Raw genomic sequence first — 12674 nt, forward strand, 5'->3', positions numbered from 1 at the left:
AAAAAAAAAAAAAAAAAGAAAAGAAAAGAAGAAAAGAAATGGTGCTGCTACTGAGAGCTAAACCACCTGTGGAGAAGCTGGGGTTGGAGCCCTGGGTTGTCAGACTCACTGCAATGCCCAGAGAAATTTCTTAGCCAAGCCTCTTTCTCAAGGTCAGAGAGACCCCTGGGGTCTGCTCTAGTGGCCTCCCCTGGCCCACCACACTCAGGACAAGAAGGAGCCATTCTCTCATGCCCTCAGGGTGTCCTCCCACCCCCTCTCATGTACACCCACCACACCCCCAGCTAGGAAGACACTCAGCCTGGTCATTTGTACTTTTTCATGGAGCTTAAATTGGCTCAGATGAGACTGGTCCTACAGCATGAGTTCAGCTATGTCAGGAAGAGAATTGGGTCTAATCAGATAATACATGGTAACACCGAGGATAGCCTTTCATTCTGAAGCCTCTGGAACTTGGGTCAGGGCAATGCCCCATGGCATCCCTTCTAGTTTAAAACAGGCTCAGCATTTGATGATTGTGTGACTCTGAGCAGGCTCGTTGATGTTTAATATGCCTCAGTCTTTTCATCTGTGAAATGGGGCTACATAAGTACCTTAGGGGCATTTTACAAAGATTAAATGAGTAAATATGTAAACTAGTACCTGGAGTTAAATGCTGTATGGCAATAGAAATAATGACAGAAAATGATGGCACTTTTGGTGTCAGCAGCCTGACACCACTAAGAGCAGCCTGTCTCTCTCTCTTTAAGCCAACTGCATGCCTTCATTTGTCCATCTAGTAACCATGTTCGGAAGGCCTGCCATAGACCTAACTTGGGCTGGTTTCAGGAACAGAGCTAGGCCTTGCCACCTGTTCCTTGGCTCCGTGTGACACATGTGAAATGACAGCTGTGGAGACCGAGTCCACTCACTGTGGGTCCTGCTTGGAACAGCTCAAAGGCATCTTCTCCTCGGGGCAATGTAGGACTAGCACTCTCCTTACTGTCTCATCCAGTGCCTACATGATGCTATGAGGGATATATTGTTGTTATTATTATTATTTTACAAAGAAGAAATGAATCCAAAGAGGTAAAAATAATTTATAAAATAATAGAATTGGGTTTTAAGCTCGGGTGATTCAACAGTATTGCGGGGATGTAATAGTCCGTTCCCTCAGCACCTGCTCCTTCAGAGGATGGCGACAGGGCCATTTCACTTGCAGCCACTGTGCCCCAGAGCAGGTATGGGGAATGCTTGCAGTAACAAATCAACACTGGTTACGTTAGAATCAGAGGGACACAACCTGTCATCAGCAGGAAGATGAACAACAGATAACTTTATTCCCATATACACAATGGGCCAGCACGTGGCAATATGAGTGAGCTGTACCCTGCGGCCACACAGAGCTTTACAAATACTTCTCAGCACAGGGTTTATGATTTACAGTCTGGATGTATGCATCGATGTACTGATTGATCTAACTCTGAAGGTAGGTGCAGAGTGGGTGACCCTGCTGCCTGGGGAGAGCAGAGTTACCAGACTTGTCCCAGCATAAGCCCTGAGTTGGCAGGAGGACTACTGGTCATTTATTTCTCATTTCTTCATCTAGGGTGAAGCTGGTCCTGCAGGGCCGCCGGGGTTACCTGGAACTGTGAGTTGCTCTGTTTCCAACCTTTCTCTAGCTCTGGATTCCTAAGGCAGTGGGATCCTTCCACCACATAGTTACACACCACTCCTTAGTATTTGGTAGTCACTAGTTCCGTTCTTGGGTCTATACTTCAAAAATAGATAAACTCTAAGAACCATGCTGTTCTCCCTGATTGTTTTATTCACAAAGTCCTGGTTATTATTTATGAGAATGTGTGCTAGACACTGGGCATGCATGTCTGTTACATACGGGGAAACTGAGGCCAGAGACAAGAAGTGCTATGTCCAGGGAGAGACTGAACTACCCTGACCCAGGACTGGGATTCCCCCTCCCACCTCTGCAGGTGTTAGGGCAAGCACTGCGGGCTGGTGCTATGTGTCCTGACAGGACAGGCTTGGGGACACACATAACTGGCTCCTTGCTCTGCTGTTCACTAGCTTGAGTCTGAGATATGTCACTTGATTTCCAAAAGTCTCAGTTTTCTCTCTCACTTATGATTATTAGTATAGTGAAAACTGACAAAATCTCCCTACTTAGTGGAGTTCCTGGTACATAGTAAATACTAAATTAAAAACAAACTGATAATATTACTTACCCTCCTCCCATTAATCTACAGTGGGGACAATTTTTTTTTTCATTTTAATATTTCTCCCTGGCTTTGAAAGTGTCTGTTTGATAGGTTGACGTCAGGGAAGTTACACATGACAAGTGTATGTGGGCCAGTTGCCATCCACAGCAGGGAGACAGAGAGCCGGAACATTCTTTGCAAAGAATCTTACTTTTCGGTTTTCATTGAAGTGAAATCATTAATCCAAAGCTCTATCTCCTCTCCAGGCTCATCTAGCAAAATGAGATTCAGACATTCCACAAGGATTTGGAAGAATCTCAGAATCACAAATTGAGTCAAATTGGTCACATCTGATTGTTTCAGACTGATGACAGCATGCAGGGAAAAATGCTCTCATGCCCTTCTGGTGGGGAGCACGTTGGTAACACCTGTTTGAGAAGTTACGTGGCAGCGTATACCATGTCTAGACATCTGTGCTAGGGAAATATTTGCATGTGTGCATTCTGACAGACTTGTGTAAAGATGCATAGTGCCACTTATGACAGTGAAACGTTAGAAGCCAACTATAATGGCGTATGCATAGAATTGAGTAAATTACAGAACACTCATCTTGCTGACTTCTACTTTATAAGTAAATGCATATGGTCTTTTTTAAAAATTTTTTTAAAAATTAAACCATAGCTGTGTACATTAATGCAGTCATGGAGTACAATGTGCTGGTTTTATATACAATTTGAAATTTTTTCATCAAACTGGTTAACACAGCCTTCACCTCATTTTCTTTGTTATTGCGTGAAGACATTTATATTCTAAACTTAGTAAATTTCACATGTACCCTTGTAAGATGCACCGTAGGTGTGGTCCCAATGATTACACTCCATCCACCCAGCCTCCCCTCCCCCATGAACCTCCTTTTCCCCCTTCATCTTGGGCTATAGTTGGGTTATAGATTTCATATGGAAGTGTGGGTGTTTATAAATTGGTTTCATAGTAGGGCTGAGTACATTGGATACTTTTTCTTCCATTCTTGAGATACTTTGCTACAAAGAGTATGTTCCAGCTCCATCCATGTAAACATGAAAGAGGTAAAGTCTCCATCTTTCTTTAAGGCTGCATAATATTCCACGGTGTACATATACCACAATTTATTAATCCATTCATGGGTTGATGGGCACTTGGGCTTCTTCCATGACTTAGCAATTATGAATTGGGCTGCAGTAAACATTCTGGTGCAAGTATCTTTGTTATAAAGTGATTTTTGGTCTTCTGGATATATACATAGTAGAGGAATTGTAGGATCAAACGGTAGGTCTAGTTTTAGATCCCTAAGTGATCTCCAAACATCTTTCCAAAAGGAAAGTATTAGTTTGCATTCCCACTAGCAGTGTAGAAGTGTTCCCTTTTCTTTACATTTGTGCCAACATCTCTGGTTTTTGGATTTTGTGATGTGGGCTACTCTTACTGCAGTTAGATGATATCTCAAAGTGGTTTTGATTTGCATTTCTCTGATGATAAGGATAATGAGCATTTTTTCATGTGTTTGTAGGCCATGCGCTTGTCTTCTTCAGAGAAATTTTTATTCAAGTCCCTTGCCCACTCTGAGATGGGAAGATGGGATCTCTCTTTTTTTTGCTAATATGTTTGAGTTCTTTGTGGATTCTGGTTATTAAATATTTGTCAGAGACATAACCTGCAAATATCCTCTCCCATTCTGAGGGCTTTCTGCTTGCTTTAAGTACTGTGTTCTTGGCTGTGCAGAAGCTTTTTAGTTTGATCAGGTCCCAGTAGTGTATGTTTGGTGTTGCTTCAATTGTCTGGGGGGTCCTCCTCATAAAATATTCTCCCAGGCTGATTTCTTCAAGTGTTTTCCCTGTATTTTCTTCTAGTATTTTTATAGTTTCATGTCTTAAGTTTAAATTTTTAATCCAGTAAGAGCATATCTTAGTTAATGGTGAGAGGTGTGGGTCCAGTTTCAGTCTTCTATAGGTCACCAGCCAGTTCGCCCAGCACCATTTGTTAAATAGTGAATCTTTTCCCCACTGAATATTTTTAACTGGCTTATTGAAGATCAAATAATGGTAAGTAGCTGGGTTCATCTCTTGGTTCTCTATTCTGTTCCATACATCTACCTCTCTGTTTTTGTGCCAATACCATGCTGTTTTGATCACTATGGATTTGTAGTATAGTCTGATGTCTGGTAGCATGATTCCTCCTGCTTTGTTTTTATTTCTGAGTAATGTCTTGGCTATTCGAGGTTTTTTTTCTGATTCCATATAAAACAAAGTATTATTTTTTTGAGATCTTTAAACTATGACAGTGGAGCTTTAATAGGGAATGCATTAAAATTATTAGGGAATGCATTAAAACATATTGCTTTGGGTAGTATGGACATTTTAACAATGTTGATTCTTCCCAGCCATGAGCATGGTATGTTTTTCCATTTGTTAACATCTTTAGCTATTTCTTTTCTTAGAGTTTCATAGTTCTCTTTATAGAGATCTTTTACATCTTTTGTTAGGTAAACTACCAAATATTTCATCTTCTTTGGCATTACTATGAAGGAATAGAGTCCTTGACTGTTTTTTCAGTTTGACTATTATTGGTACATATAAAGGCTACAGATTTATGAGTGTTAATTTTGTAACCTGAGATGCTGCTGTATTCCTTGTTCCCTTCTAAGAGTTTTATAGTAGAATCCTTGGTGTTTTCCAGATATATAATCATATCATCTGTGAAAAGTGAAAGTTTGATCTCTTCTAACCCTATTTGGATCCCTTGATCACCTTTTCTTGCCTATTTGTGATGGTTAAGACTTCCATTACAATGTTAAAAAGTAGTGGAGACAATGGGCAACCTTGCCTGGTTCCTGATCGGAGTGGAAATGATTTCAGTTTAATGCCATTCAATATGATATTGGCTGTGGGTTTGCTATAGATGGCCTCTATCAGTTTAAGAAATCTCCCTTAGGATGCTGGATATTGTCAAAAGCTTTTTCTGCATCAATTGAGAGAATCATATGGTCTTTGTTTTTTATTTTATTTATGTGCTGAATTATATTTATAGATTTACATATATTCAACCAGCCTTGAGACCCTGGGGAAAAACCCACTTGGTCATGGTGTATAATTTGCTTGATGTGTTGCTGGATTCTGTTTGCTAGGATCTTGTTGAATATTTTTGCATCAATATTCATTAGTGATATTGGTATATAATTTTCTTTTCATGTTGGGTCTTTTCCTGTTTGGGGATCAAGGCGATGTTTGCTTCATAGTATGTGTTGGGTAATATTCCTTCTTTTTCTATATTTCGAAAAAGGTTAAGTAATTTAGGTACCAGTTTCTCTTTAAAGGTGTGGTAGAATTCTGATGTGAAGCCATCTTCTCTTAGGCTTTTCTTTTTAGGGAGATTTTTTATAGTTGATGTATTTTAGAACTTGATATAGGAGTGTTCAACATTTCCACTTCATTCTGGCTACGTCTAGGAAGGTGGTGTGCTTCCAAGTTGGTCTATTTTCTTCAAATTTTTGTATTTCTGAGAGTAGAGTTTCTTGTAATATTCATTGAGGATTTTTTGAATTTCTGAGGAGTCTGTTGTTATTTCATGTTTCCCATTTCTGACTGACGAAATTAGATATTTTACTCTTGTATTCCTGGTTAGGTTAGCCAAAGGTTTATCTATTTTATTGACTTTTTCAAAAAACCATCTTTGTGATTTATTGATCTGTTGTATAATCCTTTTGTTTTCAGTTTCATTTAATTATGCTCTAATTTTGGTTATTTCTTTTCTTCTGCTGGATTTGGGATTGCAATGTTTTTTCTTTTCTAGTTGCTTGAGATGTCCCATTAAGAAGTTAACTTCCTCTCTTTCCGTTCTCTTGAGGAAGACTTGCAATGCTATAAATTTCCCTCTTAGGACTGCTTTTGCAGCATCCCAGAGGTTCTGATAATTCATGTCTTCATTATCATTTTCCCCCCAAAATTTAGTAATTTCCTTCTAATCTTGTCTATGACCCAGCTATCATTCAGCATAAGGTTATTTAGTTTCCATGTTTTTGTATGATTATGTAGATTCCTGTTGTTACTAAGTTCAACTTTTATTCCATGATGGTCCTAGAAGATGCAAAGAATAATTTCTATTCTTTTAAGTTTGTTGAGGTTAGACTTGTGACCTAAGATGTGATCAATTTTGGAGGATGTTCCATGGGCTGATGAGAAGAATGTGTATTTAGTTTTGTTAGGATGAAATGTTCTGTAGATGTCCGTTAAATCTAATTGTTGATTGGTTACGTTTAAGTCTAATATCTATTTGCTTAGTTTCTTATTGGAGGATCTATGCAACACTGCCAAAAGAGTGTTAAAATCTCTGACTATTATGGTGCTGGAGGAAATCAAGTTGCTCATGTCTGTTAGAGTCTCTCTTATAAATTGAGGCACATTCTGGTTGGGTGCATAAATGTTAACACTTAAAATCTCATCATATTGAGTGTTACTCTTAACAAATATGAAGTGACCATCTTTATCTTTCCTTACTTTTGTTGGTTTAAAGCCTATTGTATCTGTGAATAAAATTGCAACACCTACTTTTTTCTGATTTTCATTTGCCTGTAATATAGATAAACTCACCCTGAGTTTATATTTATCTTTTAATCTAAGATGAGATTCTTGTATGCAGTAGATATCTGGCCTGAGTTTTTGTATCCAGTCAGCCAACCTGTGCCTCTTTAGAGGACAATTTAAGCCATTCACATTAATTGAGAATATTGATAGGCCTGGTAGAATTTTAGGTATCGAGTTTTTCCAAAGTCCAGTGGACATTTTTAATCCTTTCACCACTGTAGAAGTTGGAATTGGATCAAAAATTTCTGAGTGAATTTACTTTGGTGGTAGAGGATTGCACTGGTCATTGTGAAGGCTAGGTCTGAGAATATTCTGGAGAGCTGGTTTAGTTATGGCAAATTTCTTCAATATGTGAATGTCATTAAAGTATTTAATTTCTTCATCATAAATGAAACTCACTTTAGCTGGATTCAGGGTCCTGGGTTGAAAATTATTTTGTTTTAGGACATTAATAGTTGATGACCACCCTCTTTTAGCTTGAAAGGTTTCAGCAGAGAGATCTGCAGTCATTCTAAAATTCTTCCCCTTGTAGGTTATGGTTTTCTTGCATCTGGCTGCATGTAGAATTTTCTCCTTCATATTAACTTTGGTGAAGTTAATTATAATGTGTTTGGGAGATGTCTTATTTGGGTTGAGTCATGCTGGGGTTCTGAAACTGTCTACTATCTAAATTTCAGAATCTCTTGTCATGTCTGGGAAGTTATCCTTGATTATCTCATGGAATAGAGCATCTGTGCCTTTTGAAGCCACTGTATTGCCTTCAGGAATTCCTATAAGGAGAATATTAGTTTTCTTTGAATTATCCCAGAGCTTTCTGGGAGAATGGTCCATTTTTGCTCTCCACTTCTCTTCCTCTTTGAGCATTTGGGAGTATTCAGAAGCTTTATGTTCAATGTCAGAGATCCTTTCTTCTACCTGCTGCATTCTGTTACTGAGGGATTCTACTGTATTTCTCAGATCTTTGAGGGCTGTGAGTTCTTGTCTCAATGTGTCAAAATCTTTGGTGATTTTGTCTTTGAATTCTTGAGACAACTTTTGAATTGCTATTTGAATTTTTAATTCCAACTTTACCTCCATTCTGTTAATCTTATTTGCAATCCAAATTCTGAATTTGTTTTCTGACGTCTCAGGCATTTGTTTATGAATGGGATCTTCTGGTGTGTCCACCATGTTGTTCCTTGGGGGAGTTGAACTACTCTGATTATTCATGTTGCCAGAATTTTTTTGCTGATTCTTCCCCATGATTATCTTATACCATTTGGCTAGATGAGCAGATAAGGTGAAGTTGTGTTAGGAGCTCCTGGAGTAGGGATTAATCAGCCCTTTGCCCAAGAACTGGGACTGGTGTCTGTACCTTTTCCCCTAGAGCCTTGAAGAGTACCTATACAGTGCTATGGCCTGAAACACTGGGGATCTGCTTGGTGTGGTTGGGCTAAGTGTCTCTGTCTTGTTTTCAGCTGGTCTCTGTCCAATCCTAGTGAATCAGTAACTCTGGGTTGAAGTCTCAGCTGTGGAGTAATACCAGCAAATAAGTCACCCTGCCCCCCATGGGCAACAACTTGAAAAGGAAAATCAAAGTTTCCCACAACCACACACCCAGGGTACAACTTTGGATAATCCTCAGATGATTGGCCTATTATAAGAGTCCAAATCAGTTGTCCCAGTCAGTGCCCAGTCTCAAGTGGGGGAGTTCACAAGGACTCTAGCAACTAGACAGGAGTCTGCTGGCAGCTTGAGTATGACTCTCTGTTGCTCTATGAGGTCAGAAGGACCCACCCAGCAAATGAATTAGTCCAGGAAGGTTGATGCCTATTTTCTCACTTTGCACCTCTGTCACACCCAGTCACTGGTAACCCCTCAGAGCTGTGACCCAGTTCCCTCCAATGAGCAGATGCTCCAGGAGTTTGTACCTGCCTGAGTCACAGGGAGATCTATGTCTCCTTGGCCAGGCTGCTGCACTCTGCCACCAACTGGCAGGGGGAGCTGAAGCCTGACAACCTTAGGTGCTTAATGGAAGCTGGGGCAGTTCATTCAGTTCCAGCCCCACCCCTGATTGATATTGCTGCCACTTATATTATTGCAGAATTTGTGTTTCTTTCCTGGCTATATATCCCCCTGTGGGCTAGGCACTGTTTGAGTTCACAGAAACTGTGACTCAGCTCTGCCATGTGCTGCTGCCTGGAGCTGTGTCTCTGTCTCTGCTGCACTCTTTGTTGGGGCGGGTGTGGTTAGAGCTCACACTCACCTCTTGGTTCCTGCCTCTCCCTGGGCTTCTACTGTTGCCCTGTCTGCTTTTGTCTTAGCTATGATCCCCTGGGGGATGGGTACATCTTAGGCTCACTAAAGCAGCACTTCTGAATCAGTCCCGCCCTGGGAGTATGCTGTCTCTGGGCTCGCATATTCTAGTCCTCCATCCCCACTGCACCCTGCCCAGGCAGGTACTGCCTCAGGCATACCGTTGGTCACAGGACCAGCATTTCCATCCCAGATCTGTTCCACCAGTGGCTGCCACTGGATTAGAGGCCCGGCTTTCTCTGGTTGCATAGAGAGGTGGGGAGTGTCTCTCCAAACTATCCCCAGGGGTGTGAACTCTATTATTCCTGCCACTACCACTGCTGCTCTATGCCATGGGGCAGCGCTTTTCCCTTTCCAATATGGCTCCCTTCGTCCACAGTCATCTTTTAATACCCGTGCCACAGAATCATGCACAGACCTGCAACAGTCCATACCTTGTCCATGCCTCTTGAGAAAATGCCCAAGAATCTGGACTCCATGGGAGACAGGCTTCTAGACCTCAGGATGAGAGTGGAGGGGAGTGCTGGGAGTTCAGAATTGCAGGTAGAGAATATATACAGTTTTATGCCTGGCGGGAGAGTGCCATGGCACACAAGTAGGTCCTCTCTGGGCAAGGAGTTCTAGTTTTTAGAGGGTCTTTCTCATGGGATAAGAAAGGAGGAGATCTGAACTTTGCTCACTTGTTTGTAGAAAGTATACTGTCAGCTGTTCTCATGGGGGAGGGGCCTCCCATCTGGTGATGGATTTTGTACCTATTGTTTGTTTCCTTGGGGTCATAGCTCGCCTCAGCAGAGTTGATGTGCATTCTTCAACCTTCTCTCTTGGCTCAGCTCCAAATCATCAGCTTACTTGCTAAACATCTGTTCTTTAGCTCTCCTTCTGGACGGGAACCTCTATGGAAAACTGGCTCCAGTCAGCCATCTTGCCTCCGCCTCTACATATGGTCTTGAAGTGGCACTGATGCATTAAGTGGGACAAGATTAAGTTGAAAATGTCACTCAGTGGGTCACTGTGGATTGCAAGATTAGGAACATGTACTACTCAGCTCACCTACACAATTCCCCTCCCAACATTGACTGGCAGTGGGAACTTCCTTCTGTGCCTTACTGTTCCATCCTGCAATTTCCTCATCCATAAAGCAGGGTGGAGACAGATAATCTACCTTGTAGAGTAACTGTGAAGAACCTGTGAGTTAATGAATGTAAATTATAACTGTACGTAACAAAGCTGTTACTGTTTATATAACTCTCACCAAAGTTTTATATTTTGCACATTCATCATTGTGTGGAAATATAGAGGAAAGGTTGTAAAAATGTGCTAAACTGAGAAACAGTGGCTTCTTCTGGGGAAGACTCGGGGATTGGGGATGGCCAAGGTATGGGAAGCCCCGTCATCTCCCACTTCATGTTCAGTATGTTTCAGGACTAGCATTCCTGGTGTCCCCATGCTCACTCTATGCATCTTTGGAGGTCCAGCTTTGAGCCTAGCTGTCAGTGTGGTTCAGACCCTACTGAGCTTCCAGCCTGTGGATGAGACTGCTCACACAGAGGCCAAGACAAACACACAGGACAGATGACAGTAAATGCTGTTGGGCCAACAGTTGACAAGCTTAATGAGGGGACCTGATTCACATTCAAGTGGTGGAAGGAGAAGGGGATCTTTGAAGACATGAATTCCCAGGAGACCTGAAGGTCTTAGTGAGTGAGATCCAGGGAAAGAAGAGTGGGTTCCAGGAGAGAGGAACAGCATTTGCAAAAGCTTCTAGGCTGAGAAAAAAGTGACATCTGGGAGTATTAAACCCAGCCTGGTAGGGCAGAGGGTGAGTGGTGGTATGCTGGAGGGACCAGCAGGAGTCCATGAGGGTCTTTGAGACCTGGGCTCTCCCTGAGCAGAGGCTGGGCCCTCACATTGGCCTCCTTTGCACCTGCTTGCCTGGTCTTGGTGGGTGGTGATAATAAACAGGAGACATTGAGGTACAAAGCCAGTGTCCTGGGCCCTGCTCCAGCAGCTTGCACGGATTGAAGGGTTTTATTTTTGCCTCAGGATACCCCTAAGGGAGAAAGTTTCTTCCCCATTTCAACCATGGGGGCCTAGAAGCTGACAGAGGACATCCAAGGTCACATACGTTTTGGAGGTCAGGCCTTGTATTGCCAGCACTCCCAGGTCTAACCACTATATTCTCCTGCCTTAATAAATGCTTGGGGGTTTTAAAGACAAATGTGATTCTAATTGTCAAAACAAATAATTATTAAGGAAACCCATGGGCCTGTATTCTTTCATTTGGTAAATCTCTCAGAGGCAGGTTTTAAAATGAAAGCTCAGGGTCCTTTGGTTCCTGGCTTTCTAATTTCTGCACCTTCCTTTTCAGATACCCCTGTTCACACCACACCCAAGAATGCCGGTAAGTGGCTCTGTGGTACCTTCCCTGTTCACACCACACCCAAGAATGCTGGTAAGTGGCTCTGTGGTACCTTCTTGGTGGCCCTCAGCCTGGCTGATGATGTCCAGTGCAGTCCGGGAACCAGGAATAAGTGATTTGACAACTCTCAGCCTTGTCATGCTTGTCACTGTTGGGCATCAGGGCTTCCAGACCTGGTCCTGGCAACAGGTGGGAAAAGGGCCCTGCAAGACACTGGTTCCAGAGGCCTAAAGGTGCTGAGGGCAAAGGCCGGGCCTCTCTTTGGATGAAATTAATTCTTTATAACATAAAGGGGTTGCTGGTGGTTTAGAGGCAGTGGGAGTTATTTGAGATGCTAGGACATTAAATAGTCAGTGGGCGGCAAATACATTCCCCTGGATGCTGGCAGTGGAGGAGGTTAGCTATGGGCTGGCCATGCAGAATCTCAGGCTGCTGGGAGGACTGGAGCTGGGGCTGTGGCCAGAGGAGGGGAACTCAGCTGATGTCCTGTAGATGCTAAATCACTTAACAGATGATAAGTCATTACTGACGCCCCTAGAAACCCCTTTTTTCCTCTTCCCATGAGTGACTGTTCTGAAAATAAGTGTTTTCGGGATCTCTGCGTGCTGCTGGCAGCCCTGGGGCCAGAACATGTGCCTTTGTTTTTTGCTCTTGGTTGAGGTTCTTCTGTGATTGGGACTGGGCCTGTTGGTGCACAGTGAAGGACTGCTGAGGCCTGGGATGGAGCTAGGTCTCTGTGCCTGCAACCTCCATTTGCTCTGTATTAAGTGGATACAATTGTAAAAGTGTGAAAGTATCTTGTATATAAGGGGAAAGAATGAAACAGGTACAGCAATTGAATTATGTGCTGAAGCTATTACAGAAGGAGAAGAAAGGATTTTTAGCTTGGGAGTTGAAATGAGAGGCAGAGGCATTGTAGGGCGGCGTGTCCTTCAGGTGAGTGCAGGAGGGAACAGGTGCAGGGGCCCCAGCTCCCTTCAGCCCTTGGGGAGGAAACCCTCCTGGTATTGTTCTCATTGGCCACCAGGGGCGCTGCCTGCCGGCTTGCCTGCCTGCCTGTCCTGGGAAAAACCGTTTGGGGCTGTTTTTTTTTTTCCTTCCTTCCTCCCTCCCCTTCCCTCCCTTCCCCTCCCCTCCCCTTCCCTCCCT

At 42.6% G+C, this 12674-nt stretch overlaps 1 protein-coding gene across 1 annotated transcript in view; it reads left to right on the forward strand.

The window, feature by feature from the left end:
- Nucleotides 1–12674, forward strand: part of COL22A1 (collagen type XXII alpha 1 chain) — a 249321-nt gene that overhangs the window by 129314 nt on the left and 107333 nt on the right. The window contains exons 30-31 of the mRNA XM_023514966.1: nucleotides 1589–1630; nucleotides 11475–11507. Of these exons, the coding sequence (XP_023370734.1) occupies nucleotides 1589–1630; nucleotides 11475–11507 (75 nt within the window). The remainder of the gene's footprint in view (nucleotides 1–1588; nucleotides 1631–11474; nucleotides 11508–12674) is intronic.

This window comes from Otolemur garnettii, unplaced genomic scaffold (assembly GCF_000181295.1).
Source record: "Otolemur garnettii isolate 467f Iridium unplaced genomic scaffold, OtoGar3 scaffold00062, whole genome shotgun sequence".
Taxonomy (NCBI): domain Eukaryota; kingdom Metazoa; phylum Chordata; class Mammalia; order Primates; family Galagidae; genus Otolemur; species Otolemur garnettii.